The sequence below is a fragment of the Notechis scutatus genome, chromosome 2 (genome assembly GCF_049901735.1).
Source record: "Notechis scutatus isolate UNSWTSFEM ecotype Mainland chromosome 2, rNotScu1.2, whole genome shotgun sequence".
Lineage (NCBI taxonomy): Eukaryota > Metazoa > Chordata > Lepidosauria > Squamata > Elapidae > Notechis > Notechis scutatus.
In genome coordinates, this window is record NC_142010.1 from 84,925,749 (window position 1) to 84,953,491 (window position 27,743).

Below are 27,743 nucleotides of genomic sequence, written 5' to 3' on the forward strand. Positions count from 1 at the left end.
AGGAGGATCCAAGACCTTTATTTGTTGGCACCAATATGTTTAACTGTCAATATGTTTTACTAGTATATACATTAACAAGAACACACCTTGCATACCACAAAACCATAACCTTGAAACCTTAAAGATGTTAGCAAAACAATAAATAGGGACAAATTATACATCTTTTTCTCCTAATGTATGCAGTGCTGGTTGCAAGAAACAGTAATCAACTGGTATTAATTTAAACTGGAAAAGTAACTATCTGCAATGGGACAGTGCCATTTTTCCTGCTCAGCTTGGAATGTAAGAACTAGGTAAGAGTTTAAAGAACAAAGGGAAGTACTATACATACAAATGACTTTACATGTTGCAACAAAAAACAAACAGGATGAATAAAAGCTTTAGCTCAATCTGACTAATGAAATATGAATCTCCTGAATTCTGATTTTGTGTCAGGGCTGTACAAAGCCTTTGAAAGTGGTGATCCACAACACAGAACAACTCTTTTAAGACAAGATGAGTCATTTTCAAACTTTTGGGATGCCTTGAAAGCCACTTTCAGCTCACTCCATCCTGTGAAGCCGCTTCAGTGTGCTTTGAAGAAAACAAAGTAACGTAGCTAAGAGCAGGTTCATCTGCAGCTTGGCTCTAGAACAGGGCTGTCAAACTCCCGGCCTATGGGCCATGCCCAGTTTAGCGAAGGGGGGGAAAAGTCCCAATATGTCACATGATGCCACTGTGGTGACGTGAGTTTGACAACCCTGCTCTAGAACAAAGACTGAGTTAACAATCACTGGATATACTAGGACCTGGTGTTCAACATCATCCAGCAAGTCACCCCTTTCCCACATCAATGGAAGCACTGCTATGTATTGTTTCTCCTTGCCACAGTAAGCACCACTCCTAACTCTGCCAAACCTAGAACGCTGCTTTTGAAAAGAACTAGGATATTTTGGTTTTAAATCTAATAAGCTACCAACTATGTACTTGTATTCCCTAAACTTTGTTTTGTAATATTCAAAAGTGAATAGCTTTTATTTTAGAAGGTTGTTATTCTTCCCTCCTGTTCATTCTTTTCCCTGTACTCACATCTTGGCTCCATATGCATCATCAATTGTGCCTTTGTTGACATTGAGATAAATTCAACTGAGATTTTAAAAAGCAGAGATCATCTTTAGCAATCTACAAGATTCAATAACAGCTATTGGAAATCCTGTTATCAAAGTATAATCAAGTTCTTTTTCTTTAGAACATTTACTAGCACAGCTTTTAAAATGCAAATCACAACATGTCAGGTTAAAATTAAGACTTTTCAAATATATACAGTTAACAGGTATCTCCAGGATTCTCAATGTGATGTATGAATGTAAATAAAATACATCCGTAGATAGCAGCAGCTTTATCTTCATAAATAAAATATTGGATTTGAAATTAGTTGGAATCAACCAAGTATGTTGAATGATGAAAAAATATGATGCTTCAGTTCTTTAAAACACTTGAATTGTGATGACATTAGCATCAACATCACTAAATTGTGAACCAAATTTCCAAGGTTTCCACATTTTAAGGCTTTTGTGTTTAATTTGGGAATTCTGTGGGTGCCACTTAATAGCATCATGGGAGTAGGGCTCCTATGGACTTTATGTTATTGAGGTCTGATCTAGGAAGAGCAGATAAAAATTCATTAAATACCTAACGCTACTGCATGCCAGTATCTCAGTGCTTAGTAAGTACAGCATCCCTTGGTTCAAGTGCTGTCATTCTGAGATCTGCATTGTTTCTCCACAGAAATGTTTGTGCAACACCAAAGTTATTTCCTAAAACATTTCTAAACTTTCTTACTCTCTTCAAATGTTAGTGTTATAAATGAAAAAGCATGTTCCTTTGGAGTCACATTATCTTTTAAATTATCTCTTTGAACTTCTTATGAATCAAACATCTATATGTGAAGTAGATTGTGTTACTTGCCACAATGGAAATCCCAATGATTCCTTTATCTCTGCCATTCATCCCAGAGAAATCCAACATCATTATTTTATAACAGCCCACCTTTGCATATTACTAAATATATGCATATATATGGAAATTCTCCTACAGATATAGATGCCTAAGAGGCACGAAGAATTTCCAGATTATATAAGTATTGTTAACTACTATTTATATGTAAAAAAACAGAAATCTGCAGCTGTGCAAACAGGAAATAATGTCTATAGCAAATGGCAGCAGTCAAAGAAAAAGTGTATGTCAGCTATAGAAATCTGTTTGTTTACTTATAATATGGCTAATATGTTTAAAATTTAAACAGACACATATACCACCGTTTCCACTGAATACATACCAATCTAAGATACAAAGATATTCCCAATAGCTGCTTTTGCACAATGCCTACTGGAATTCATACCCATGACAAGTTTACAACCCCCATATTGTTGAATCTGAATTAATACAACAGCATAAGAGAAGATGTAAGAGAAACCCAACAGAAAACAAAACTGTTTTCTTATTGTCTTGAGTAACAACTGCAAGCCGACAATATTGGGCCAGGTGTTAAGCCACACAAGCATTTTCTTTACCCAATCCCCAATTGTTTTGGCCTATTGAAGCAGCGAATCAATCCCAGCTCCTGATTTTGCAGAGCGTTTCCTGTTTGGAGAGAAGATGGTGCACGTTAGTCAAATCAAGAAATATTCAATGCATTCATATATACAAATGAAACAGCCAAGGACAAAAAGTAGTATGATCATGACAAAGCATTAAAAAGGAACCTACATTCACAGAACAGTCAACAATACCGATTTTACACATTATGCAAAAGGAAAGTCATGACCAATGGCATGAATGGACTTTTTTGGGGGGGATGAGGAAGTAGAATGGGAGATATAAATCACTTTAATTGGAGGCTGTAATAGGAATAAATGAGTTGTTTCAAGAGATGCAGGAAGGAGTCTCTGACCTAACTCTAGGCAAGACATCCATCCAACCTGATGTCAAGGTTCCAGAAATTATCCGTTCCAATCAGTAATTCTGAGACAACCATAATCTCAAAGTGCTTTATTAAAACAGAAACTTGGCACGTCTGTGGAATTCCGAAACTAAAGTTTCCTCCCAGACTTCCCACAAGACTCAACCTACACCCACCCCTTTTCTTTCACATCATAAATCACATGAACCAATCACCCTTCAGCTACAATTCTTGCTGTGCCACAGAGAATGACCTTGAAGGTTTTATATATCTATTTTGTCTGCTGAAAGCTACTCAAATAACAGCAGCCCCCTTCCATCCTCCTCAGCTGTGTGGCAGGTTTTAATAAGGATTCCAAAGCTGACACCTGAATGATACTTCATGGGTCCTCTAGCAGCTTTATTTTTACTATTGACGTGCAAAGAGTAATAGGTTTGATTGTGAGGTAATGTTCTGACCCCCCGTACTTATAGAAGTGTAGATTAGTAAGTAAAAAATGTTCTATTAAACTGAAAAGTGATTCAGAATTATTATGTAAGGTTCTGTTGGCTCTAATTGTGCACACAAAACAGGACCATCCCCATACATGTATCAGGGACATACATGGGGGTTCTTAATATACCAATGGGGGAGGGGGACTTCCTCCTGTTTGCATACAGCCTTAAATATCTCAACTCCTTTTAAATTTGAAGCTGGGCACAAAATAGTATTTCACAGTGGTTCTAACCTTCTGCCAGTTTTGGGCCTTGATCTTCCTTTTGATGTTCTTGGTCTTTCTAGTTTCATCAAAGACTGTCTCAAGCTCTCTTCAGTGTAAGCTAGATATACATGGGAAAGGTCCACCTCAAAGGGCTGAGGGGAGGAAAAAGTGAACATGATGAGTAAACATTAATGGATCATGCCAAAGTACTCTTGTCCAAACCAAAACATTCATATATAAAAGCAGGGGTGGGATTCTACCAGTTTGCACCGATTCGCTAGAACCGGTTGTTAACATTCTAAGCAGTTCGGAGAACCGGTTGTTAGAAGAAATTACTGGCCTAATCCTGTAAGGAAGGCAGGAAGGAAACATTCTGGTGTTGCTTACAGAAACTGCCTCTCCGTTAACCCTTATTACATTCTTGGCAGGACTAGACTTCTTGTCTCAGGAACTTCTATTAAGTTATTTTTTCCTCCTGTGCTGGTACTTTGCTTGTGTGGAGTGACCATTCAAAGTTACAATGGCACTGAAAAAAGTGACTTATGACCATTTTTCATACTTACAATTATTGCAGCATCCCCACAGTCATGAGAGGCCAGGCGAGGAGATGCGTGCCTCGATGTGAGTGATATTGAGTTGGCAACACCCAGCCAATAACATGACCACCAAGCCATGTCCACCCAGTCACATGACCACCAAGCCACGCCTACCACCTAAGCCACAGCCACAGAACCGGCTGTCAAAAAATTTGAATCCCACCCCTGTATTAAAGATAGCTACAAAGCTGAAAACTGGACTTTCAACAACACATATTTGCAAAGGCTCACTTACATCTTTTTCTTTCTTATCTGCCACTGGAGTCTGTTTTCTCATGTTATTTCCAGTATACGCCACACATTTCTTAAAAGACAAAAAAAAAAAAAAAAGAATTAGACATTTCAAAAGCAATCGCTTTCTACTGTTGGCTTTTGTCACAGTAAGAAGTGGTCTTACCAAGGTAAGGCGAGGGCATTTTTGTCCTTGCTTCATCCCACATATATTAGTAAATTAAATATGAAATGTAGCTACAACAAATTTCCAAATAAACATGTAAATGGTAATTGTATAAGAAAAAGGCATTCTTATAAAAGAAAATACAGATAATATTTTAAATATAAAATGAAAGTATGTTAACATCATCAATGGAACAGACTAAGAGGAGGCTTGGTAAATTAATACAAGTAGCATAAGAGTCAGATTCTGCAGAACATACTATTTTTGTATCAAAAGTGAGCTCACATACCAGCTGCCATTCTCCAATGTCTTCATTCCAATGAACATAGTTCTCAATCATTTCCTGGAGTGGAATCACAACAAAAAAACAGAAAAGAGAAACAGAGGTTGCTATTAAACATAGTAGAGTCAGAAGCAAATAGGCATTGTCCCAGCAAGTTTTTCTGTGCTGAGCTTTGTTTTACATTCCTCCATTCCTGATAAATTAGACCCAACCTCTCACTGCTAAAATATCATGCATCTGCCTTCTCCAATCTGGACATCCTTCAACTGTGTAAAGTTCAGTTCTTAGAATTCTCCAGCCAGGAGAAGAGAGATCTCAGGTTAGGAAGCTGTCTTACAAGATATAAATAAAGGAAGTACGTACAATAAAGGGCTCATTTAGCCCTGTATTTAGATTGTTATTGTGAAAGCTTATAAATGTGATAGCTTTAAACCTCCGTACCTTTCTTTTGACTTCTGAGAGCTAGTTTCGTACAGTGGTTAAAAGACTGGGAGACTTTATCATCTTAGACATGAAGTCATTAGGGTGATTTTGAGCCAGTCATTCTCTCAGCCAAGGAGACAAAGGCAAACACCTTCAGAAAATGTTGCCTGGAAAAGTGCCGGAATTAGTCCAGGCAACACCAGGAGAAGAGTGATTTGAAGTCACATATACTTCTGGCCTCCAGCTACTGATATTCAGTGCAGTTTAAATTTGGATACTCAGTATTGCCATCGTAACTATCAGCCTATGACTCAGTTTCATGAAATTAAATTCATCAATTTATGCTGGAGAAAATACATGGGAAGTATCTCACTGTCTGTTCCTTTATAAAAATACCTGATCTTCAAATATGGTAAGGGCAGCAAAGGAGATGTTCCAGCAAACAGCTTCTTTAAAATGAGAATTTGTTCTGGCTCACCATTGAGAAGTAGATGCTAACTTACTAGCTATGATACATGCTACAGCTACTGTCAAGCACAGGAAATCAGGATTAGACAGAGTTCTAAAGCAGTACAAATGTATTTCATTCTACCTGTTCATAAGAATCTGTTCCCCTCCAGAAATTTTGTTTTATTCAAAGAGGGCTAAAATATAAAATGCCAAAATGCTTCTGAAAACCAGATAAGAGTCAATGGACTTCAGGGGGGGTTGCTGGACGAAGTTACCTCACAGGGATATAATGATTCCAAAGTGATGATGCATTTGACTCCACCCTCAAGCTCAGACAGATCTCCTACAGCTACTGCTTAATCTCTCAAAATCATCAGAAATGTTTCACCTGGTAATCCTGAGGTATAAAGTTGTCAATTATAAGCATTTGAAGACGAAGTTCTCTGCTGAGCTGTCGAATGTTCTCCAGTAAGCCTTCAATTTCTCTTTGATGCTCTTGTTGCAGGTCTGCCATCTACAAATATAAACCAAACCATCAAGAATATTTAGAATATTTTTAAAAATATTTTAAAATTATATTTTAAAATTTATATTCTTAAATCACATTTTTAAACAATCAATATTATCCTGTTTTCATCTTGTTGTTTGCTATTTCTTTTTTAAAAAAACCTACTTAAAGATAATCCATTAGGAAATATTCTTTCTTATTCCTTGAACAGTGGTCAATAAAACCAAACAAAACACTTGGTTGGAAAAATATGTGAATGACTGTAAATCATCTTTATAGTGAAAATTAAGTTGTAATAAGCTGTCTAGATGTATCAGCAATAAAGGAAAAGGGTCAATGTGAATTGAGAAAAGTGTATCCCCAAGATTTCCCCCCCAAACATTCATTTTCAATCTTAGGCTATTAGAAATGCATCTAAATAAACAGAATCAGATAGGAATTCAAAGAACAGTATTCGAATCTATGTATCTTATAAGCAAATGTATAGCAAATAAGTTATACAGAAGTATTTAGGAATTGTTTCTTTTTCCGATGTGCTAAGGCCATATTGACTTCATGCTACTATAAACTGCTGGAGGAAGAGATGGATTTTTTTCTTTTGCTGCCTCTATTCCAAAAATAGAGGTTAAATAGAGCTTAAACTTAAACTTAAACTGGACTTAAACCGCTCTTTTTATGGTCATGCTACCAAATCTTTCAAAAGTCTAAATAATTCAAGCAAATGTTGTTCCTGTATACTAATATGTGCAGCAGCTATGCTTGTTTCAATAAGTAACCTTAGTCTCCTAAAAAAAACTCAGGGAACATCTCACATACCAATTGCCAGTAGCAGTTTCCTCTTTAGTTTCTTCTTATTCAGCCACTGAGCCATGTTCAATTTCCTCTTACAAGAATCATTTCTGTATAGCTACTAGCAGCACCTTTATCCTGAAACCAGACCTTTCCACTATTTATAATACTGACCTCTGACTTGGCTGCCATAAGCATTGTCCACACTTTTTTAAGCTTCTTAGTCTTCCCTTGAGCTTCCTCTTGCAGGCTGGTATATTTTTCTTCAATGTCCAAACGCTCTTGCTATTTTTCAAATTAAAAAAATAGATAGGTCACCATTATCTAACTGATGGGCAAGTGCAAGAATATTATTTTACATAAGCCTTTGGAGGAGGATTCATAAAATAAGAGTACGATAATATTTTGTCATTCATTTGTGCCATTTGTGCATCTATTTCAGACGTTCACTGAGGTTTTTAAATCTTATTAGAATGCTTTAATTAGCAAGAGTTGACAAATTAGGAAATGAGGTATTTTCCAGCTTCTACTTATGCTGAAGTAGAAAAAGACTATGGTCTTTTACATGGTTGTGGTTTTTTATCAATTACACCTGAAAGATTTAGAGCTTCCGTATGGTGCTACCCAATGAGTATCAAGAAATATCTCCAAAGTTTTAAACATCCAGTTTTTTGAAGGAAGAAGCTTGTGATAAAAATGGACATATTTGTGAGATGGAAAAGTCCACTTTTCCTTCCTTCTAGTTGCCATTTTAGTTTTTCATTTTCATTTCATTTGTTTTCCTGAAGCTGAAACTGAACTTGAAGCCTTGACTGGTTGGTTAGTTCAAGTGCATTAATTCCTAGGACTATGGGACTACAACTTAAATGCAGACAAAATGAACTTTTGCCAAACTCAATCTATTTTCCTACTTTCTTTTGAATGTACTTAGATATTAAGGACACACTTTCTTTCTTTTGCTATGTTTTTGGACAAAGTCTTCTGTCCAAAAAGGTATTCCCCATTTATCAAATTTCTAGTCTCCTTCACTGCTTTCTTGAGTTCTGAATTCAGAAGCATCGTTTGCCATGTCTGGGTTGCAAGCTTCTGAGTGACCACTAGAGTAAGCATTTTTGTTTCTCATTGCTGCCCTTTAGTACTTGCCCAAATGTATGCAGCTCAGACATGGCATCCTTGATCATTGCACAGTTATATTTTGACTAGATGCTTCCTTCTCTGGTTCCTTTAGTAGTTAAACCATGAATTTCTTTTTATTTTCTTCAATTACATCTTGTTGTCTAGAAAAGCTTCAATATTGGTTTCCTTTCAAGAGTGCCATAAAAGGATGCTGCCTCTTTTTCAATTTATGATGGCAAGTATGCCAGTTGTTTACCCATCTCTATTCTAAAAAAATAGGGTTGTAAAAAGTAAAGGGGTTTCATTGGACTATTATTTACATCTTTCCTGTAGTACAGGACATCTCTCTAAACTTTGGGATGCTATCATGTTCTATGCAGATATAGCTATTACTCCTTGATTATTCCTTAGCCTTGCCTGAACCTATGAACGCACAGATGAAGAACAGTATTGTGGTGGCTGTTTAGAATAAAAGAAATCAATAGTTCAACAAGAGAATAAGTGGACCTCTTTCTCCTCCAGCTCTTTTCGAAGTTTCTCTGCTCTTTTCCTTCGTTCCTCCAATTCCATGTTAGATTCTTCTAGAAGTTTCTCTTGCTCCTCAGCTTTAGCCAACAAATCCACACCTCCCACAATCACTTTTTTTTCCAAAGCTGACAACTTCTCTAATAGTGACTGATGTTCTTGCCTAGAGAAGCAGAAGAAGAAAAAACTCTTTGCATTTCTATAGCCAGGATTCTACAGCTAAAAATCCCAAGTCTAATGGAGCAGCCCATATTGCATATGACAAAAGTCCTAAACAATTCCTTACATTCACTTAAGTAAACTGAGACTATAGTAGGGGTACTTAGTATGATTTTAAGATTGGCATAATGTTCTCTCAACATCAGCCAGGCTGAACATGGCCTACTTTTCAGCAATTCATCTGATTTATCAGGAACCCTAATGCAGCTGTATTTACAACAAAAGAAAGTTGCTTCTCTCTCTCTCTCTCTCACCAATGTTAAGTTACTTCTCTAATACCTCTATAAGTATTTCCCTGAACTTCAATAAACAGGGATGAAAGAAATAATAATGCCAACTTTCCTTATGAGTTGTTATAAAAGCTTCAATTAGAGAAGGCATGTGAAGTGATTTGAATACTTTTATTCAACCACTGTTATCCTCCTTCCGAGATACGTCGTGCTGATCAGAGTTGTATTCAAACAAATCAGCAGGGACCAGCCTGGAGAACGCTGTGTTAGAGGAATGTTCTATGAATGTCTTCTCAAATTTCAGAATGCTTACTGTGCTTTAAGCAAATCTTTCTCCCTTTTTTCTAGTTCCGCCCGGGCTTTGTTCCTTTCTTCCTCTTCCATATCGAGCTTTGTTTCAAGTGCTTTCCTTTCTTCATCAATTTTGGCCTGCATCTCCACCATCTTGTCAGGGGAAACTTTCTTTTTTCCTTTCACAGGATTTAAAAGCAAGGTTAATTAAGCAGAGGCATTTTCTCATTGTATTATCATACTAATAAAATTTTGCATTGGGTTTGTTCTTGTAACAAGCTTGTAATCGATACTGCAATGTAGAGACTTCTAAAAAGTGTATCTATCATCCAAGAATCAAGAAATAACCATTCTGTGGTCGTGGTACTGTAGTCTTGCGTCAAATACATTGTTATTCGTTCCTATTGGGGATGTTTGATTTATAATGATCAACTGGGTAAGATGTCCCAATATTATCCCACCAAAAATATTTTCATTAATTTAGAACGACATAGATTTTGATTTTTAAAAAGATATACACATTCTAGTGATATTAACTTTTAAAACTAAAAATGAGATGCACAGTGTTGGAATAATATGTTGCTGGAAGAAAAAAGAGAGCAAAATTATTAAGCTAAAGCAGAATTTGTCATTTGGTCAGAGGGTAGAAATAGAAGCAGGGGGGGAAAGAAGAATTTGTTTTTTGTTTGCCCCATTTTATTCTTTGCCCCTTCCTCCCCACAATGTGAAATACTCAAAAGGACAATATTGGTAAGGTAAAAAAAAAAAAAACAATAGTTGAGCTATTGCTATAGAAGGACAATCCCTGGCTTGTCTCCCATATCTTTATTTGGACAATGTTTCCCAAATTTTGTCTAAATGGTAAAATCTCCTCCCACAACTTCCATTTTAGCTGCACTGGATCCATGAACAAAACAGACTAAGTAGAATTGCATGCCCATTGTATCCACCGAGATTTTAGAGCACAAAAAGCTAGGTGAGTTTTTAAAAGTTATTTAAATTCTATTAGATGCAGTGCAAATCAAACACACCAACCTGCTTGATCTTGCATTTAAGAGGAAGAGGCAAACAAATCGCAGAGAGGCAGCACACGCACAAAGAGGAAGGGGGTGGAGAGGGGAAAAAAAAAAGAAACATATTATTTCTTGATTTCTTTAAAAAAAAAAAATAAGGCATTCCAAAATTTGCATCTATGTACAGAAAAGGCAAACACCACAATGCAAGATTAAAGGTCAACCTTATTGTTTCATTTCAAAACTGGAGTAAGAATCGGATTACTCTTCAGTTTTCTTATTGCAATATAATATTACTGATCGGAATAGTGTTATGGTAATTCTGCTATTCAAGCTCTAACCTTATCTCAGAAAATGTGCCCAGAGAAACATCCCAAAAAATAATATGCTACCTAGACTAACTAAGGCTGGGGTATTTGAAGCAGTCAATTGTCAGGCATGCCCAATCAAGCTTGCTTGGTGTTTGATCACAATTTTCAATCAACCGTCTGCATCATTCATAGATTCTAATATGGTTGTAACATTGATTTGAATAAAAGCATATCTCTTTCTAAAAACTCAGGTGTTTCCTTAGAGATAAAGTGGCACATTTTAATGGGGATTAACAAAAAGGAGGAGGAGAACAAGATAAGTAAGAGGAGGAAACGCCATGAAACATGCAGCATGCAAAAGGGGGAAAAGCCATTATGTGGGGAAAGAAAGTTATGATTTCAAAAAGCAGCTGCCATCACTATCCCACTTCTCATATCAAGCTGGAGAGTATTCAGCCGACTGTGATGTGTTTCCCAAATGAAAACAACATTCCATTGTGATTGACAGCCAGCAGCCAAGGTGGTGGTGGTGGGGGGTTGGGAAGAGAGGTGGGAGAAGACTGTTTGTTTCAAACTATTAATGGATATATAAAATAAAGATCTATTGAACTTGTTCCAGGAACTAGTCGATCACTATCTGCAAAACTCTGCTGAAGCAAACACTTCCCATTTACTCTGATAAGCAGGAAACATCTAACATGCAAATATGCATGATTAAGATATGGGTGTCTTTTCCTCTACAGCTGGGATGTCAAACTCATTGAGGGCTGCACCAGGGTTGTGTTTGATCTCAGGGGGCCGGGGTGAGTGTGGTCATCATGTCACTTGTGTCAAGGGTGCCTGTGGCGGCCAAGCACTCTGCCAGAGAAAACAGGCTCCCAAGCCCCATTTTCAGCTGTGACAGCCTCCTGCAACCCTCTGCCAATGAAAACTGAACTCAGGGGGGCAACACGTGGCCCTCATAAGTTCCATTTTCGGCTGCGACGGCCTCCTGCAACCCTCTGCAAGTGAAAATGGAGCTCAGGAGGGGTGCATGCAACCCTTGCGAGCTCCATTTTTGCTGGTAGAGGTACTGTGGGCCAGTCATTTGTTATTTCCAGGGTGGCTCCGTGGGCCAGATCTAAACACCCTGTGGGCCAGATCCAGCCACTGGGCCGAGTTTGATATCTCTGCGCTAGAGTTAGGGGATCTGGGGGTGTGGTCAAAACAGTTAAGATGGTGCCTGCAATAATGCAATGGAAGCTGCCATTTTGACTTTTTTAAAAAAGAAAAACCCACACTCTATTGACACCCCTGCTTCAGAAACCAATGGGAAGTTCCCACAAAAGCAGAGTGTTGGGGTCTAAAGTCATTTACTAGTGACATTCAATGTCACTTATATCAAAGATTATCTAATCCAGCTCCCTTTCCAAAACATATACCTACAGGAAAAAAAAATCTGCCAAAAGCTATCTATGCTTAGTATGATTGTACGATATCAGACAGTGTCAACAATGCCTTTTTAAAAATCATTTCTGTTACCTAACACTGGACTGATATGAGCAATACCAATATTTCTTTTTCCCTGTCTTGAACTATTTAGCTAAGGTGAATCCTGGTGTTTGTATGTGTTGTGGTTAGCCAGCAGCAGGTGCAGACAGCTGAGGAGAGGGGCCAGGACCATCAGGGAGTGGATTGCCGCCTTCAGAGATTGTGGGGGCTGGTAGCAGTGACGAGGAGGTTCCTGAGGAGCCTGTGACAAGTGCGCGTGCACGAAGGATTACTCGGAGGAAAGAACAATTACAGCAGCACAGGCGACTCGGGAGTAAGGCTGCAAGGTAATGGCCCCTCCCTCAAGAAGATAAAAGCCAGGTTTGAAAAAGCGTTCTTTGCAGATAGCAAAGAAGCTCTTAAGCTCAACTGGTGGAAATCTTAGTTCGTGAATCTTGTAAATTAGTTCTTATCTCTGGGTTTTTGGCAGTCTTGGCAAACAACTTGGCAAGGTTCTTTCTTGTCAGAGATAATGGTTGGAAAACAGCCTTTTATCTGTAAAGGAACAGCATTCATAGAACCCAGTTGGGTCAGAACAGTATGTAAGTTTGAAACAGCAAAAGAAAAAGCATGCTTTACTTTATGTGGAGCAAATCCACATTTCACTCTGAACAAAACCGATGTATCAGGGGCAGAGAAGCAAAATGCAGCATCAAAACAACGAGTGCACGGATTATGGCAAGGCCAAAGCTTCACTGGATGACTTAAGAGCTCCCACTCACTAGTGAAGGTTTTATCCAGAGGTTTTTCTATGACAGAGCATGGAGAGTCTGAACTACTGCTGCTGCTACTGCCTGGAAAATACAGAAGTGGGCCCCATGGAAATCCCAGGAAAGAAGAAGAAACAAGAAATACATGCTGAACATTAGATGTAAAGGGTAAAAGATCAACCCAAAAGTCCTCAAGAGAGACTGACTCTTTGATGCATCACCTCAGGTAACTTTAAGATCCCTGCCGTGCAGCTGTACAGCTCAGCATTTTAATGTACCCCGATTGGCTGACAAATGCTCCTGCAGCCATTTTTGAGGGTGAGCAGAGAAATCAACAACACAATTTATAATCCCTTGGTCTGTAAAGAAGTGCAATTCTCACTTCTTCAGGCAATGTTTCAATAACATTATTAAACATTATTATTAAAGGTTTGGGATTTAACTGTAACTAACAATGCATCAATTAAAAACTCAGAGGAGGAAGAGATCCATAAAAGGGAGAAAGGAGCATCAGTCCTTCAGGTATTTTTGCTTCAACCAAATTAGGACTCCTTTCAGCTAAGCACAAAATGTTTGCTTAGAGCAAAGTTAGATAAAAGTTGTATTTGAACTTGTTGTTCTGACCCAGGATTTCAAGGAATTTGATTGAGCTATGAAACAAAGTAGAAGGGGCCAGGCAGAAATCCCCCAGGTAAAAATCAATCAGAATCAACTTCACAGCAGTCTACAGACCTTAAATATTGGTTGAGAAAACCATCATTACAACATGGCAGAGGGAGCTCTGAAGTACACAAAATGTGTGCCTGGGGACCAATGGGCTTGTGAATTGCCCATCCCTGATTTAAATTACCTTTCCCAGCCTGGTGTTCTTCAGATATTTTGAGCGTGTCACTCCTATAATCTCCTGCCAAATGCATTTAATTTATGAAAATTAAAGCTCAATACACCTGGAGGGCTCCAAGTTGAGGAAGATTTCTTTAAATCAGTAATGCATTTACAGGTTTCGGGTCATGTGCTATCCAATTAGACATGGATAAGAACTCCTAAAAGAAGTCATTTTGCAACCAAATAACAATAGTTTTTCTCTATCCAGAGCACTGAAACTCAAATATGCCCCCTTTTGTCTCCATAGCACATCACTCAGCTTAAAAGTAGATTCTGAAATTCTATCTCAAGTTACTACCCGGACTTGATACATACAACAGACTAAGTTAAATCTTATGTGCACAGCTACATTATTATGACTAAGTTTTTAAAAATTAAGTTAAAATGAATGAAAATCAACAGGAAGCTTAAAGTCCTGTAGATTCTTTTTCTTTCTAGAGAGTCCCTGGAGTTAATAGAAGGATATCCTTTGTGAGGTAAAGCTTAACAGTGCCATCAATATTTCCCCCCACAATCACCAAACAGGAGACAAAACTATTGTCTTTAGGAATGAATGTCCAATACACTCAACCAAATTTCTACATGCAAATACCCCCAGTTCTAAAACGTATTGATTTAAATGAAGTAGAAGCCAAAGTTCAGAAGACAGCCCAGAACTTAACTCTTGTGCTTTCTAGGAAACATTAATACTAGCCTGAAGATATTTGAGAGTCATTACACCCCACAATTATTTTATCCTTTAAAAAAAAACCTTTTAATTGTTACACAATTAAAATACAATTTTTACAGAAGGACAAGTTTACTGAAGTAGGCACTCAGGCACAAACATGAAGATGATATCAAGTGATCTGAAAGCACCTTACCTCTTCGTTTCTTTCGTTTTTCTCCATCTTCACCAATTTCCCCATCATCCTCTTCATCATCCTCTTCAGAGCCACTGGTCTCAGAGCCAGAGATTTCTTCCCCTACAATAGTTCAGCATTTTTAATACAGGAAACAAATGCTTTTAAATTATTTTTTATCTACAGAATCCTGGTATGTTAATTTAAATCTCAGTCTAATTTCACCCCTTAGCTTTACAACTTTTGTTAGAAAATAGAACCACAAAGAAATTGATCAAAATAATTAGAAGATTATCAAGAAATCCTTGGCAAGTAATATTGCTACCAAAGGTTCTGTTTCTTATCAAATGTAATTGACTGTGCCTTCTGCTTTGTATTTGTTGCAAACAAAACTACATTTAGTGAATAAGAATAGGTGATACTTGCAACACATTCTTAGCTATCTCATTGATAGATGTAACATTTTATTGAAAGAAGTTAAAACTGTGAATGGAGGTTGAATGTTGGACCTGGATTAAAGAAGACATTAAGCTGCTAAACTTGACAGGTAGATTTAGGACAGTATCTCCTAGCCTAAGCTATATTACAAGATGCTCAAAGACAAAAAATAGAGAGAAAACAAATCTGTGTATCATCCTAATTTCTTGAAGCAAGCACAGGTTAATCTGATATACATATTAAAATCTACATTCATCATTCACTATTTTGTTGGAGAACTTGGAATGTATTTAAAATGGGACATTACAAGCCAGATGCATTAATAGGAGAAAATGAACAAATTACCTTCTTCCAACTTTTTCTTAAGTTCTTCTATTTCTTTTTGAAATTGGCGAAGTAAGGCATCCTTTGGATCTTCATTAATTCTAGCCTTATTCTTGATATTTTTAGCACGGTTAGCATATCGCAGAGTGCTGATGGTCTCATCATAATTGTAGTCGGCTGGGCCAATATTTGCACACTGAGAAGAAAGAAAAAATAATAAACAAGCATAAAAGCCTGCAATTAAGTACACAGCAGTCCAATTCTCAATTTACAGGAAGTGCAACATTATGGTTAAATGTAAGCTGAAGTTAGATTTCCAACAAACTGGTAGTTGGATTTTAAGCGCGAAAACGTTTTGTCTGCTTTTCAAAACTAAGCACATGGGAGACTTCCGGTTTGTCGGCTTCGGCAGCGGCAGGGATTCGCGATACTGCGCGATCCCTGCGGCGCTAGTCGTCTTGGTGCCTCCGATCCCGACGGGTCTGGAGGCTAAGGCTGCCTCATAGAGGCAGCCGAAGACAGGGGAGATCCGGAGAGGGGTTTGGGGGTGTTGCAGACCCCCTCCCCAGCCGGCAAAACCCCCTTTTCTCAAGGCGGTGGAGGGGCGGTCTGTAATGGCCACCACAAAGAAGCCGGCAGCTGGGTAAGACTGTGCAGGAGGAAGAGGGAGAAAGTTTTGAAGAGAAAGTTTTTTCTTGGCTGACCCAGGACTTTAAGATACACCTAACATCCTGAAAACTATGACTTTTTGAATGATACTTTGTTTCCAGAGGAGAATTTCAAGCGGCAAATTCGAGGTGCTGAAAGGGAAAGTTTACTCTCCTTCCCTATGGAATCAATAAATGGATATTGAGAAACCTGTCTTTTTATAGAAGGTAAAAATTTGGCTCTTTGTTATAAGTGGGAAGGGAGAGGACAAAAAAAATATTAAGATCTTGTTGGAGGAGATGCCTTGAAGATTTTGAGACTAGAAATTAATTGCAACAAGGCTTTAAAATATAGATTGGGCTTTTCTTTTCTTTTTATTGATATTACCCCAGGAAGAGAAAGTGAGAACTTTGTGCTTTGTTTGGACTGATTGATGACTCTGGGACTTTGGGGAACTGTTCTAACTTTTGAAACATCTTGGTTGTTTTAAGAAGAGGAAAAAAAGAAAAGGTTTACAATGGCTTTACCTGTTGATGAACTTAGAAAGGAATATGGAAAAATAAAGAAAGAAGGCAAGGACGCTGTGAAAGAAGCCTTTCATTTTTTAGAAATGGTGCTTGCTATTTATCAGCAAACACAACAACAGATGGAGAAAGCAGAAGAAGAAGAGGAAGAGGAAGAGGAAGAGGAAGAGGAAGAGGAAGAAGAAGAAGAAGAAGAAGAAGAAGAAGAAGAAGAAGAAGAAGAAGAAGAAGAAGAAGAAGCCATCTTTAATGAATCCAAAATTTTAATTAAGAAAGAAAGGAGAAAGAGAGGAAGGAAAATGAAGGACTTAAGACTTAAAAAAACACCCAAGAAAGAGAAAAATAAGATGCAAAATCAACATAATGTTAGAAAGCAAAAGAAAAAAGGAATACAACAGAGAGGGGAAGCTAACAAGGCAGAGGTTAGGAGAGGGGGGGTAAAAAGGTCAGGTGGGATAAGAAAGGAAGGGAAAAGGGGGAAAAAAGCCACAAAGGTATGAAACAAGATGGGAAAAAAGGAATTATTTTTAGGGACAAAGGGTAATGTATAATTTCTTTAAAAAAGAAGATTCTGCAAGGTACATAAGATGGTATTGTAGTATTTGTATTAGAAATAGAAAACTAGAATGTTATAAGAATTAATAAAAGATTAAAATATTGAAATGTTTAGTAATGATAGACTTTAAAATTTAACAAAATATTAAAGGGAATGTTTAAAATATTGAGTTTAATTAAAGAGTTTAATTGACTATTGTGTTGATGTTATTATAAACTTATTACTGTAGCATTTGTTTTTGAAATAGATAATTGGAATGTTACAAGATTTAATATTTAGATTTATTATCTAATTATGTATTTAATCATTTTGATTATTTTTTCTTCTTTGTAAAAGTTAGTAGGTAGAATGCACTAAGCAGAATCAGATTGGGTACTAGGCGTTATTTTAAATGTTAATTTAGGGGGACGATAGAAAGGCATCATACTCTGATTAGTGATTCCAGGAGAAATCCTTTTTTTTTTTTACTATAGGGAATGAGATAAATGGATAATTTGGAAAGAATGGACAAAAGATACAAGCACAATGATTTAAATTAAAATGAATTAAATAAAATAGAATTAAGAAGAGTGAAAAGCGGGGAGGAGCTATATAGAAGATATAGAATGGTAAATAAGATAGGTAATGGTATATAAGATGAGCACGAATTTAATTGAAGTCCATATAGAGAGAGGTAATCTGGGGCCAAGTTACTTACTAAAAAGAAGTTTTATGTCTTTGTGTTTTGTGTGTTTATGTCTGTTTGAGAATTAATAAAACCTTGGAGGAATGTTGGATGAGAATCACGGTAACCAAGTCAGAGAGAAATGAAGATGATAACTATAAATTGGATAAATATAGGAAAAACTAATAATAATAATGAAATCGAATAAGAGTAAAGAGAAATAATGAGAAATTTGCTAAGAGATATTTATATGTTCATATGGAAATGGTGTAAAATAGAATTATGTTGTATAAAATAATGTTTTATTCGACTTGTAAAATTTATAATGGAAAGAGGTTTTATGTATTCAATGGTTAATGATGGTTTGTTTGTCTTTAAAATTAATAAAATTTGTTTCAAAAAAAAACAAAAAAACTAAGCACATGGGAAACATTTACAACCCAATCCAGAAAGGCTCCAAGCCAAAAATTGCATAACTCTCCAGCTATGCTTGGACAATGGCATTCTACACAGTAGGCAGGTGATCAGTACCATCAAAACCAGAGCCACTAATCATCTTCCACTGCACCAGTTCTTTACATTCCTGGCATGGAAAGCTTGGGGGGGGGAACCAATTGTTCATAATTTATCCTTACTGAACTGCAACAAATTGGACAATGTAATAGAGAACCAATTGATACAATTCCGATCGGCAAGCATCATCTCTGGGAGTAGATGTTATGTCAAGAGGAAGGATTCAACAAGTAAATTCCATCTTGTTTAGATTGAATTTGAACCTGCTTTCCCCATCCACAACCTGGTAACCTCTGGACTGTCATTAACTTGCCCCACATGAATCACTAATGTTTCCTTATTATTACCATCATAGTTTTGGAGTTGCCGCCAAGAGAATCCTGGAGTAGCCGAGTCAGTTTAGAATTGCGGTAAGGCACGTGAGTGCTCTTTCCATCCACCAGCGCCGAGATAACATTCCCAAGGGTGGAGAGAGAAAGGTTGATTTTTGTTGCTTCTTTCAATCGTTGGCCAGTAGCTCCAGTTTTTGCTTGCCTTTCTGAACCCTTTAGGAAGAGAGAAAGAGGTAGCGAGTTAGGGGGCAAAGGGCTCTTCCAGAAATACTTTCTTCAAAGAAGAGCATTGAAGAAAAGCAGCTGAAAAAGGCTGTCTGCTTGATATGCAACCACATGCACAACAAGCCCACACAAATAGAGAAGGGGTCCATTTAAGGACATGAAGAAATCCTCCACTTCAACTAGTAATTTCTAGCAGCTTCTTTAAAAATGCAGAGGAAGTCCCGACAATAGCTGTGATACCTGTGACAAACATGCTACAAACTTATGAAAAGTAAAACTTACCGCAAGGTCTACAAGATGTAGCTTGCCCATACGCACATGTATATTCCCATCCACACCCTTCTCACTGCATTCAATTGTGATTGTGAAGATAGCATGGGAACGGGAACTGTGCTCATTCATATTAGTGGCACCAACAGAGCCTATGGACACAGAGAAGGGAATCTAAAAGCTTGAATTAATAGCAAAATCTTTTTGACTTCTTGACACAGCTCTAGCAGCCCTGTTCCAACACTGGATGGAAGGGAAAATAACACAATGAATGAACAGGTATCAAAACTCTATCTACTCGAGCTGTTTTCAGTTTGCCTGAGTGCTTTTTTCTATTTATATTAATTATAAAAATGAAAAACTTAGGCAAATGTCAGGAACCAAATCAAATTCAAATTTGATCACTTTTTTATATCAAAGGCTGCATATGTAGAAACACGTGTACTGGGCCAGTTGCATTGGAAAAGACAAAGGAACCACCATAAATATTATAGTGTTTGTTACACTTTTATACACATTTAATGAAACTGAGGACCTTCCACAAAGAATATGAAGAACTCAACTAGAGCTATGCAACTTACGGTTTTTATGGCCAAGAGTCATAATTCTATCCATGTCATCTGCATTGTTTACAACGTAGGCCGAAAGATCTTTGATATAGACTCCTACATCAGGTCGTTCTTTAACCTATAAGACATTTTAGTTAATAATAACAACTATTCCTGATGTTCTTTATATTCAGTGGAATAGACCATACAAGTATTTATGTTCTTAGAATATTAAAGAGAACTAGTCTGGTAGAGTGAATAAGGTGCTGGCCTAGAAACTAGGAGACTGTGAATTCTAGGCATCCTTTAGTCCTAAAAGCTGGTTGAGTGACTTTGAGCCAGTTATTTTCCCTCAACCTAGTCTACTACATGGGATTGTTGTTGTGGAGAAAAAAGGCAGGAATATTTACTCTGTTTGTGTGTGCACGTGTAATAACTAGTACCTACAAACACGTAACAGTCCAGGCTTAACTAGTGTTGCGAAGAAAGACCCCAAAAAAATCTGGATAGCGGACTCTGAAGTACCCGCAGGCAGAAGAGAAGAGAAAGAACTGGAAAAATTCACAAAACATAAACACCTACAAATAGAAGCAGAACGACTGTGGCAAAAGAAAACAAAGATAATACCAATAGGACTAGGTGCCTTGGGTACAATGCCAAAACACCCGGAGCACCATCAACATTGACAAAATAACCATCAGTCAATTGCAAAAGGCAGCTTTTCTTGGAACTGCTTTCATCCTATGATGATATCTTTAATATAATCAAACAACAACATTTGCCTATCCTAGGGACTTGGGGAGGATTTGATAGCTGGATAAAAATGGCAAATCCAGTCTAAACATCTAACTGACTATGTGAAAAGCCATAATAAATCAGAGGTCAGCACTCTAATGTCATTTGTGTAAATGGCAAAGAGGTGATCATGTAGTTAGTTTTCACAATGGAAAGAGTTTAAGTTTTTACCTCTAGCCTCTGTGTCTGGTCCTTTCCCAAGAGGTCACGTACTTCCTCATTGTAGATTTCCAAATAAGAAACTCGAACCAAAAACCTGAAGTTTAAAAATACAATTACAGCAAAAACATTGCCAGAATTAATTTTAATGTATGAATAATGGGGGGAGGGGGCAGAAAGAGAAAAGGGAAGATACACTAGAATGATTAAAAAGAATTAACGGAACTTTTGAAAAGAGACTTATAGCCTCTATCTTATTAGGGAAAGAAAAGATTCCATTTGGGGCATTTCAAATTAAAAATGTATTTGAGAGAGAAATGCAACACAAATGTGATGCTCTGTATGATTTTCCCATAAAGCTATGAAGTAAAGACAATGGAATGCCATCCACTCTTTTGTGAGCAGATTTCTATGGTAAGGAATCCCCTTTCTTCTCTTGAAGTATTCACTATCTCACATTGCTGGAGTAAAATAGAGAAACTCGGAAAACTACATGGGAAGAGTAAATCTATCTTGTTAGCCATAGATAAATGGTGATCTACTATAAAAAATCTATGGAATCTCTGCAGGAAATGTCCAAGAATTGGTTATTTTTAAATCTTTAATGATATTTAACAGTAACCAAAATGTCTTCCCTTTATTCTAAATTATACTAAAAAGAAGAAAGCTTTGGGTAGACAAAAGTGAAGAGATATGTGTAAGAACCAGGTTACTTTAAGTTAGACTGTTTAGAACAATGTTGGTACACAATATTTTTTTTTAGATAAGGTTTGAGTTGGTAGATCTCAAGTTTTTTAAGTTAAATAAATACATAATTAACTTTATAAATTTGTTTATTACATTTATATACCACCCATCTCAGTCTCGGTGGCAAGTAAGTTTCTAAGAAGCTTATTAAAAGACAAAGAAGACTGTGCAAGTAAGAATTTACATATGTATCGCTGAGTGCTGTTAGAGGCAGTATGTCCTATAGAAGTTTTTTTTTTTTCATGGAACATCTATTTAGTTTAGATAATTTATTGCTCCTGACAAATCAACAGGAGCATTAGATAATTATAAGGCAAATTTCAAAAGCTGTCTATCTTTGGATATTAAAAGAAAACTAAAAGGAATAGTGTTTAAATACATTAACCATGTATAATCAGACTAATTAATGAAATGTATGTCAATCAGTATATTAATGCCAATATGCTGACACTAACAAACCATACCAATCACTCTAATGACAGAGTGATAATGCATAATTTTAGCTTATATATGTGTGTGAATGGGCACCTATGAAGAATACATGATACATTTGCCCTCCACAGATATAAGGCCCAAGTTCAGTTCAAGGACAAAAAGGATGACTTTGAAGAACAAGAACCATTCCTAAAACAGCTGACAGTTTCCATGTGAACTGGATGAGACAATGGCATTCTGGAGGAAAAGTACCGAGTGATATAACAAAAGTGCCACAATGGTACTGGTCAAACTTTGAAAGTATAGAATAAGTAAGAGGGATTTATATGCCTAATTTCTTCTGCAATTCAAACCCACCTTGGCCAGCTAGACTTTGAGTCAGATAAGTGTGTCTGGATGAATGAATGAATAGAGCTTTTGGTTCACAAAGAGAGCAGGGAGTGTGCATTGGTTTCTAAATTCTTGAAACTCTAGATAGAAAAAGCCAAGTAGCACTGGCACTGCCTTCCAGCTCTCAGTGTGACAACATCTGCTGCCTTCATGTTCTGCTTGTGTTTTCCCGCCAGCACCTAATTTTCCACACAATCAGAAACCGAATCCTTGGACTAGATGGAATTTCAGTCTGGTCCAGGAAAGCACTTCTGAAATGGAATCGATACTGGCAGGATAGGAATGTGAAGAAAGGAAACCAATTATTTTACCTTGTATCTCCTTCAGCTTTTGCGATGTGTCCAAATACATGAGCAAAGGAATTGGGAATGATTCCCCTGAGTTCTGGTACAGCCCGGACACCCTCCATAGTAAAAGTCTTTCCTGTTCCAGTCTGTCCATAAGCAAAAATGGTACCTGTAATATAAATCCCGTTTTTTAAGCACTCCTAGTACCAGGAGGGCACAGGCCATGGGTATGTTGAGAAGTAAGGATCTCTATGAAACTTCCAAGCATGAAGCAAAAACATAGCTCTTTCCTTGGCCCATGTCACTTTCTCATACGTTCATTCATGAAGCTGTTTCATCCCATTTCTGAATCGAGCTGTGATTTCTTTTTAAAAATATATCTTCCCCAAATTACAGGTAGTCCTCAACCTACAACAATTCACTTCGTGAACGTTCCAAGTTACAACGGCGTTGAAAAAAGTGACTTATGATCATTTCCCACACTCTACAACTGTTGCAGCATCCTGATGGTTACATGAAAATTCAGGTGCTTGGCAAGTGACTCAGGGTTATGATGGTTGCAGTGTCCTGGGATCATATGAGCATCTTGGAAACCTTCTGACAAGTAACGTCAAGGGGGAAGCCAGATTCACTTAACCACCATCTTACTAACTTAACAACTTCAGTGATTAGCAAATGTCTCACTTAGCAATGGAAATTTTGGGCTCAATTGTGGTTGTATGTTGAGAACTACCCATATACTTTTTTCTGTAGCCTAAAATACAATTTTCTACGTACGGTATACTTATTGAACATTAGAAAATGTTTTCATAAAATGAAGGATAAGTGCATGTCAATCCACGATGTGAATATTAGGTTCAGTGTCCTTTGATTCGAGCCAAATAAAACCGGGCATCTTTGAACACCCCAACTCTCAACAACCAAAGAACTGACTTATCATATATGTGTGATGACAAATGTAACAAAATCCAAAACGTAAATAAATGTCCTTTAATGCCTCCAACTTGGCCCCACTGTTCAATAATTCTCAGTTGGAGATAAAACCTATTCAAAAATAGTCTTCAAAAGAAAGCAATACAGTCTGAACTTATTGAGCAGATAGGGGTGAAATAAAAAACTAAAAAAACTACAATGAAGGAATTTCCACAATGGGCCAGGATAAGTAATTACCAACTTCAAGGAGATAACAAAGCACAATCTGTTGGAAGGACACCAACCAAGATAACTTCAGCCCAAAATAACACATACTTTGCTTCTGGCAACGCTGTGTTTTAACCGTCTCTCTTATATACTATTCTCCCCAGCTGCAACCAATGACAGGGATCATGGCCGCTTCCTCTCTCATAAGCCAAGTTGTTGCCTTCTATGTTCCTCCGTGTGTGTCCTAGGATGAAAAGGGGACGGGCCTGGTTCTTCCTCTGACTGCCCAGCTGGCCTCTGCCCCTTCCAAGCCTCTTCCACAACCCTCTGGAGCCACACCTCCATTCCCTGTTGGCTGTTCCTCCTCTCCCTCAGAGTCTGACTCTAACAAGGGCATGACAATATGTCTCACCAGAAAAAAAAACTTTGGAGTTGCATATACTGTACAAAAGAGTATACTGGTAGTCCTCACTTACCAACAGTAACCAGGAACTCCATTGCTAAGTGATGTGGTTACGCAGTGTGATGTTGTGTGACTCCATTAACTTATGATGACAGTTCCAGCAATCATTCTTAGACGAATCTCAAGCGGTTGCAGCATCCTGGCTAATATTTTTGACCTCCTGCTGGCTTCCCCATTGACTTTGCTTGTGAAAAGCCAGCAAAGAGGCTCTCAAATGGTGATTACATGATCACAGGACGCTGCAATGGCCCCAACTATGAGGATCTGTTGTAAATCTCCCTCATTCAATGTGGTTGCAACTTTGGGTGGTTACTGAACAAGACGGACCACCTGTATTGTCCTTGTAACTGTTAGGGGTAAACAAGTATATATAGACTTGTACAGTTAGTCCTCGACTTACGACCACAATTTGTTAAGTGAGTTTTCTCCCATTTTACGACATAGTTGTTAATTGAATTACTGCCGTTGGAAAGTTAGTATCATGGTTGTTAAGTGAATCTGGCTTCCCCATTGATTTTGCTCATCAAAAGGTTGCAAATGGTGACCTTGGGACACAGCAGCGGTCATAAATATGAGACAGTTGCCAAACACCTGAATTTTGATCACATGATCATGGGGCTGCTACAAGGTCGTAAATGTGAAAAATGGTCATAAGTCACTTTTTTCAGTGTCATAACTTTGAACAGACACTAAATGAACTGTTATAAGTCGAGGACTTCCTATGTACAGTTCAGCTTTGACAGACCCGACTCTAATGCCTTTTGCAAACATAGTGAGTGTTGAATTGGCTGATCTTGGTTTAATAAGTCTAACTGGACTGTTATCTTGTATTATATATAGGTGAAGAAAGGCAGACAGTCACATGATTATTTTTCTGAGCAAAAAGGTTTCCACAGAAACAAAGTACAACCCTTCTCTATCTTAGTGCACTTTGAAGGACTCTATTGATGATTGTTTCTCTGTGGCTCAGAGTAGAGACGTTAAAAGAAGCAAATCCATTTTGTAAATAGGGAGATCTATAATCAAATAGAACATGCACATGTGTGTGTCTGTACGTATCTATTCACACATGCATACACACACACCCCCACCACACACACAAATGCAGAGTAGTTCTAATATTTAGGGAAGGCAATTGTGTTGCAAAAGAACGTGGCTTACAACTGGCTTTCCCTCCTCCCCTTCTTCATCCCGTTAGAATGAAGAAGCACTTACCATTGTAACCTTCCAGCACAGAGTCAATAATTGGCCTTGCAGTCAAGTTATAGACGTCGAGTTGCTTGCTCTCTGGCCCAAATACAGTATCAAAAGTAAATGTCTTGGGAGGTTCATTGGAAGAATCTGTTTTATGCACAGTAATAGTGCCTCTCATTTCATCAACATTGACAGCCATTTTATAACACATGGTCTTCTCCCGCTCATTGAGCGGCCGGCAACGAACCACAACTTTGACATTATCGGAATTATCAGGTTTGTCTGGCTTTTCGGATCTGTTGATCTACATGGAGAAAGAAATGCCCCATTATTATTCAACAAAGAGCAAGGAACAAAACCAAGATACCAAAACATGATTAGACTCGTAACTCCCATAGAAAAAAATAAAATAAAACTCTTCCTGAAGCAATTTGGCAATAACTATTTTTTGGAAAATATGAGATCCTCTATTTTTGGATTATATTTAAGTGGTCACTTAAAAAAAATAGTTAAGGAGCACCCAAATGTTTTATGAAACATTTTTGCATTTGATCTGGAAAGATTGTCTTGTGGTTAGGCCCAATAAAGGTACTTTACTTTAAAACAGAGGTTCCCAACCACCAGGCTGTAGCTCACTACCAGGCCATGGTCTATTCACAAGCGGACCACAGGCCGATGCACACATGCATGTGTGCAACTTAATTCATGCAAGCAGCATGCCAGTGCGCACACACGATTTGATGCGAGTGGTGGGCTGGCATACACATGCATGTACATGCAGCGCAACATGCAGTCAAGCTGAATGTGCATGCACGTGCATGCTGGCCTACCACATGTGCAAGTCAAGCTGCATGTATGTGCTGGCCCACCACTCATGTGGCCCGGTTCCTCTCTCCTCCCCCCGCCAGCCAGCTGCCAAGCCACAAAGGTTGGGGACCCGCCTCTTTAGATGAAATATATTTATTCCTTTCAAAATACAGTTTTAACCAAACACACACATTTAAATAATCTGTATAATGCGTTGCCCTTGGATTTTTATTATCTTCTGACCAGGCGGTTGCAGTTTCCCAGGGTCATGTGATCATCTTTTGGGCCCTTCTGACAAGCAAAATCACCGGGGAAGTCAAATTCACTTAGCAACCATGTTATTAACAACTGCAGTGATTCACTTAACCACTCTGGCAAGAAAGGTCATAAAACGGGACAAAACTCTCAGTAACAACCGTCTTGCTGAGAAGCAGAAATTTGGGGCTCAATTGTGGCCATACCAGTGATGGGCTCAGTTGTGGTCGTAGGTCGAGGACTACCTGTAAACTGGCAACCATCCCTGGGTTTACCGTGTGAAGCCAACGAGGGGCGGGGTCGTCCATCACATCTGGATGAAGAGGGGAAGGTTACCTTCACCCGAGGCCTGGCGTCTCATAGGCTGCGATGGCTAGCCTGACGCCCTGTGCTTTATTTCGGACTCAACAATCCCTTGCGGGCGATTCGTGGGGTTTTCCGGGGAAAGAGGTCTCCAGGTCCACCCCGGGAAGACCGGCCTTGCGAGACCCGTGAAAAGCGCCTCTTTTCGCTAAGGCCCACGGCAGACTCCCGCACCCAGCAGCCACCGCCGCCACCCGCCCACCACCTGATGCCAGACCTCGCTCGGCTTCCCTGGGCAGCGCCGTCCCTAGCAACGGGCCGCGGCGCGCCTGGGCGTACGAAGCCGGGGCGGAAAGGAAAGGCTGGGGTGAGTGGCTCACCGGCATGCCGCTGCTCCCGCCGCCGCCGCCGGCGAACTCAAACGGGGCTGGAAGGCGTCGCTCCGAGGGAGGCAGAGAGCCGGAGGGGGGCGTTCACGGCTACAATGTTCCCCTTCGGCTCCGCTACAATTGTGAACAATAACGGAGGCCAGTGCGCTTGCGCCGCCCGGAATGACAGAGCCAGCAAGCCCCTCCGCTCCTCGGCGTCCTGCAGAGGCACCTCAGCCAATAGGCAAAAGGGTCCAGCCGGTGCGCGTCTGCGTGGTAGCCAATGAAAGGACGAGGATTGCGGCGAAGCGGGGGGGCAGGCGGGGGAGGTGGGAAGGCAGCGGGAGAAGGCAGAAGGATGAGAGGCGCCCGCCGAGGAAAGAAGGGCGGAAAATAAAGAGGGCTCGGAGGCGGAAGGCTCTCATCTGGGGATGAGGGGACTGGAGGCTAAAACGTATATGAAGAACGGTTGCAGGAACTGGGCATGGCTAGTCTAGTGAAGAGAAGGACCAGGGGAGAGGTGTTCCAATATTTGAAGGGCTAGGAATAAGGAGAAATTTTCTGACAGTGAGAGCAATCAACCAATGGAACAGCTTGAC

At 38.7% G+C, this 27,743-nt stretch overlaps 1 protein-coding gene across 3 annotated transcripts; it reads right to left on the bottom strand.

Moving 5' to 3' along the window:
• On the bottom strand, nt 1-27,315 carry KIF3A (kinesin family member 3A). 3 transcript variants are annotated; one of them, XM_026687613.2, is made up of 17 exons: nt 27,157-27,315; nt 25,433-25,715; nt 22,639-22,783; nt 20,768-20,852; nt 19,835-19,940; nt 19,266-19,405; nt 18,774-18,971; nt 15,543-15,717; nt 14,781-14,882; nt 9,491-9,647; nt 8,711-8,891; nt 7,262-7,372; nt 6,179-6,304; nt 4,924-4,977; nt 4,473-4,541; nt 3,669-3,793; nt 1-2,622 (listed from the first exon to the last, which is right to left on the bottom strand). In XM_026687613.2, the coding sequence occupies exons 1-17, from the start codon at nt 27,160-27,162 to the stop codon at nt 2,574-2,576; spliced, it is 2,112 nt and encodes a 703-aa protein (XP_026543398.1). In that variant the 5' UTR covers nt 27,163-27,315; the 3' UTR covers nt 1-2,573. The 3 variants fall into 3 exon arrangements, with proteins under 3 accessions (XP_026543398.1, XP_087811480.1, XP_087811481.1); XM_087955354.1 differs by lacking the exon at nt 27,157-27,315 and having other exon boundaries at nt 25,433-25,721; XM_087955355.1 differs by lacking the exons at nt 1-2,622; nt 3,669-3,793; nt 4,473-4,541; ... (3 more) ...; nt 8,711-8,891; nt 9,491-9,647 and adding an exon at nt 12,626-13,116 and having other exon boundaries at nt 27,157-27,306.
• Nucleotides 27,316-27,743: the final 428 nt, after the last annotated feature.